The 5,000-nt window shown below is 33.9% G+C and overlaps 1 protein-coding gene across 9 annotated transcripts in view; it reads left to right on the top strand.

The window, feature by feature from the left end:
* LOC136849810 (cell adhesion molecule Dscam2-like) overlaps nucleotides 1–5,000 on the top strand; it is a 427,710-nt gene that overhangs the window by 300,467 nt on the left and 122,243 nt on the right. For all 9 annotated transcript variants that reach the window (XM_067123251.1, XM_067123249.1, XM_067123246.1 and 6 more), the window contains exons 11-12: nucleotides 2,584–2,735; nucleotides 3,140–3,250. In XM_067123251.1, coding sequence (XP_066979352.1) covers nucleotides 2,584–2,735; nucleotides 3,140–3,250 — 263 coding nt within the window. The remainder of the gene's footprint in view (nucleotides 1–2,583; nucleotides 2,736–3,139; nucleotides 3,251–5,000) is intronic.

Below are 5,000 nucleotides of genomic sequence, written 5' to 3'. Positions count from 1 at the left end.
GTTCAGGTATTAGAAAGAAATACAGTAAGCTTTACGTAACTTGAATCTATCTGATCCTATGGTTATTGAGGTGAATTTAGGTGAATTTATTTAAGGAGTTTCCTTGACTATATATTTGGATGTCTTACGTATTATAGCCTTGACTAAAGGTCACGCTGTGGATTTTAAAGATGAAAATTTTTTTCATTTTTCTATTTAATCTCATTATGTCAAAGGTATTTTATCATTTTATTTTTATTCCAACAAAATATTTTGTGATTCAAGTTATGAGAGCCTACATCATTTAACACAGTGTGGAACAGTTTTTCAACCATGTTACTTAGCATCTCATAAAATATATACAGTATGTATTTGATGCATGTTGGAAGGTTTGATATTTTAAATTTAAAGTGTATTACATTTTTGTTAATTTTAAACGATTCTGTGTTTTTGCTTCACAAATAAATCTTTATACATTATTACATACAGTATTTTGCAGTTTTCTAATAAATTTTATTTATGTGCAGTGTGGAAGCCTTGGTATTCTGTATAGTTGGGATTATAGAAGTAGCGGCTAGTTCGTTACACTGCGTAGGCCTCAGAGAGCAGTAATACGAAAAATAAAAATGAAAGGATAAATGCTTTTTGTCTAACCTCCTGAAAGTACCTGTATAAAGAACCGAAAAATATCCAAAATATCAGGAGGACACAATCATGACTTTTCGATCAGATTTGGAGAGATGGCGCCTTGAAACCTCCCTAATCTAAAACCGAATGGAAAGCATATCTGAGAGGAAAAACAATTCTCTCCTTAAACAGTTCTTCAGACAGTTTTTCCACTTCCAGCTTTATCTGTTTTAACGGAGAAATGGTTCGTGTAACGTAAGCTCCTAGTCTTGGGAGCGCGGAATCAGTGAGCATGAATTTGCAAAGGAGTTTTCGCGAACGCGATTTTTCTCCTTTGGGCAAAAATAGGAAGCTATTTAAATCTCGCCGATAGTGTCAGGGAGGTACCCGAGCGTGTTTTTGTTTTATTTTCATTTATATTTTTCGTTATTTTTATGGTGTTGCATGTCGGGGGATGTGTCGATTTTTCCTCGTGATAAATTTGCGCAGTTGATACAGTACTGTATTTTTCTTGGCTTATAAAGAGGGTGGTGAAAATATAACTTTGTTTCGATATATATATATATATATATATATATATATATATATATATATATATATATATATATATATATATATATATATATATATATATATATATATATATAAAAGAGATAGCGTGCTGCACAATCATATCAAACCTGAGAATGACGCTGAAGACGGGACCACAAGCAAAAGCCATTTACATATATTATGGATTCTAACTGTACACGCACATACGTGTATATGCACAGTTTCTTTTATGTATGAATGTCTGCCTGTATGTGTGCAAAACATTCACCCTGATTTTGATGAATTGTGTAAGAATGAAAAAAAGTAATTTCATAATTTAAAATATGCTTACATATCATTCCACCAGACCCGATCTACATCATTTATAAAGTGGTGTGAAGTAATTCTCTTGCTTACCTCTATAGCGACCTAGTCCATAGGAGCTGTACACACACACACACACAGACACACACACACATATATATATATATATATATATATATATATATATATATATATATATATATATATATATATATATATATATATATATATATATATATATATAATGTATGTATATATATACATACTTTTATATATATAATGTATGTATATATATATAATGTATATATATATGTATATATTATATAAACATTTTCTCTATAGTAGTGCGGTACTTTTTATTCTCCTTTGTTATGTATGGAAAATTCCGAAATGTTTTAATTTTTAACTGCATACGCACGCACACACACATGTATACACAAAGTAAGTCATATATACACAAAGTAAGTCGGTGTATGTTTCCTCCTGGAATTTCCTGGTTATACCCATCCTATATTTCTAGAAGTTAAGAAGTTGACAAAAGTAGGAGTTTTGTACTTATACAGGTATCTGTATTAAGAAGTGTTGATGTTTTCACGATCGAAAAGTTATATAAGCGATTCCTAATAACTTGAGTACTTAGTCATTCCCTTGCTGCTTAGTAAAAGTTTTGGACGGATAATTGTCGTATTGCTTTTTCCCCGGAAATATTTACTCCGTCACAAATTGGCTTGAAAGCTTTTGCCTTTGTGTAAGTTTTCTATCAAAGTTGTTGTCATATGATTATTGCAAAGCATTATGCGTCAAAGCTCACCTGCGCATCAGATTGGAATTGTTGGGAAGATTAGCTTACTTAAATTGTAAGGTATGATTACGTCTGGTAACTGGTAATAATATTTTCCATAGCATTGCCATTATTATTATTAAAATGGTTTTACCAGTCCACTGAGCTGATTATCACCTCTCTCGGGGCTGGCCGAAGGATTTGGTTTTATTAATATTTTTTTTTTATATTTTGTCAGTTAAATTACAGAATATGTATTTTGGTCGTGGTATGGAAAATATACGATGATAACGATGTATTTATAAAAAAATTAATATTTTATTGATTTCTCTATTCTGCAGGGTGATGGTTGGAGAGCAGGTCGGTGCCCGGGGGAAGGTCGTAGGGCACGTCAACGTCTCCCACACGAGAGTGGAAGACGGAGGGCGCTACGAGTGCATAGCAACCAACAGGGCAGGCACCACCTCTCATTCTGCCAACTTGAATATTTACGGTAAAATCCTCTCCGAGTTCAAAATAGTTGTTAATTTTGTGGATGTATTCTCTGGGAGTGTAAATAAGCAATTTTTATATTGTTCAAAGTTTCTCTTGTTTTTAAAGTAAACTTTCACAAATGGGCTTATGCATTTCACAAATGAAGCAAGACTGAACATAGTTTATTTTATAATAAATAAAATATACTCATTTTTGCTTCATTTGCGAAATGCATAAATTCATTTGTTAAATTTACTTTAGGAAGCAAGATAAACACGTTAACATTCCACCCTATGATCAAATTAGAGCATTATTTTTTTTTTCATTTTACAAATTACGAAAAGGCTTAAAAATCAGGACTGAACCCTAAATCATATATATTTCACCAGAAACTAAAACAAAAACTATTATAATTTCTTCCAGGTTCCCCAGTGGCGCGCCCTTTGGCCTCAGTCACAGCCGTTTCGGGGAAAACCCTCGAGTTGCGATGCCCCGTGGCTGGATACCCCTTGGACACGTACGTTTGGACGAAGGGTGAGTGTTACCACTTAAATCGTTTACCAAGGACAAGGAAAGGTGTCATTTGCATCCATTCATTATTGAGATGCTTAGCAGATTTGTAGTTGATTTTGCTTTTAGCTTTTAATTATTTTTGAATTTCATTAAAGGTGTATGGCATTTGTTACTAAGTATACGTATTCTGCGTTAATGCCAGAAATCACCCTATATCCTTTTTTTCATTAATTAGCATTTGTTCTGTAGAATATCATATCTTACATTTTCAATAAGAATACTTGGTCATTATGGATAATAATAAAATGAGAATAATAGCATATGCTCAAAAGATGTTAGTTCTTCATTGGAGAGGTGGGTAGAGCTTTCGGCTGGCACGCTGTTGGCCCAGCGTTCGACTCTCCGACCGGCCAATGAAGAATTAGAGGAATTTATTTCTGGTGATAGAAATTCATTTCTCGTCATAATGTGGTTCGGGTTCCACAATAAGCTGTAGGTCCCGTTGCTAGGTAACCAGTTGGTTCTTAGCCACGTAAAAATAAATCTAATCCTTCGGGCCAGCCCTAGGAGAGCTGTTAACCAGCTCAATGGTCTGGTTAAACTGAGATATACTTAACTTTTTTTCAAAAGATGTTAAGTACGCAGCGTTTAGGAGGATGGAGGTAGAATGGATCGATAGAGCTTTGTAAATTTGCATAAGAGCAAAGTTACTTTAACCAGAACTCTCCGCGATAGTTGTACCAAAGTTTTAGGTAGTAAATGAATGGAAGTATTAAGTTGAAATGTGTGAAGAATTCCTATATATTTTAGAAAGTTGAGAAGGTATTTTCATGATTCAAGCTACGGCAAGAAAGTGTTTGCGATTTAAAAGGGTAGGAAATAACTAATCTTCAACGTAAACAGCAATTTGTTAAGTATGAAATGAAGTAAGAAAGTTTGTTTAGTCATCCATCTAACTAAACGGGGAAAAAGTATAGGAAAAATGCCATTACGTTAAGAACTATGGGTTTGCATTGCTTTTTTTTTTTTTTTTGCGTTTCAGCCATTCATTTTGATCCCTTCCTACCCAGTTATTAAGTTCTGTAAATTTAGTTTGTTTCAGTTATTACCATTTTAGGGCAAATTCTTCGGGCAAGCCCTCTGAGATTATAGAGGGGCCTAAATGGTCTCGGTAAATTAATTTATAGTAAATAATTACGAACTGTTGATCGCCAGTGCAGCTTAATTGGATGGTGACTGAAGAAGTGAGTGAAAGGTGGGGTGTAAAAGTTGCCAATCAAAGTTAAGACCTTCATTTTCCCAGGTATGGGTAAAGGAGATTAAAGGGAAGGGTAGGAGACAACTGAGTTCTTGGAAAGAGCATAAATGGCCGACGTATTGGTTTCTGTTTATAGTTTGGCTTTTCAACAAGATATTTTCCGGATCCTTCGGATGAATTTTCATGATGAGGAAGTGTAATGACAAATATTGACGGAATATTGGGCGCTTCGAATAACTGAGGAAGAAAGAAGGGTCTGGTTAGAAAGTAAAATATAGGGAAAGTAACATAAACAGTTGAGGAGCTCTGAGCGAAGGATGATACATTGGAAGTGTTTTAAAAATAAAACTGGTAAGCCTTGTAATGGTTAACCCCCTAGACTAAGGTTGCATCAAAGTCTTACGGTAAAGGTGAAATTTAGGAGCTTACAACATGTAACATTCGTTAATAGGGTTAAAGAAAGGAAACTGAAAAATCTTTCGGAAGAAATAATGGATGTTGAGATGAATTTCA

The sequence above is a fragment of the Macrobrachium rosenbergii genome, chromosome 21, assembly GCF_040412425.1.
Source record: "Macrobrachium rosenbergii isolate ZJJX-2024 chromosome 21, ASM4041242v1, whole genome shotgun sequence".
NCBI classification, from domain to species: domain Eukaryota; kingdom Metazoa; phylum Arthropoda; class Malacostraca; order Decapoda; family Palaemonidae; genus Macrobrachium; species Macrobrachium rosenbergii.
The sequence above is the reverse complement of the archived record's forward strand: the minus strand, read 5'-3'. Positions and strand labels throughout refer to the sequence as shown.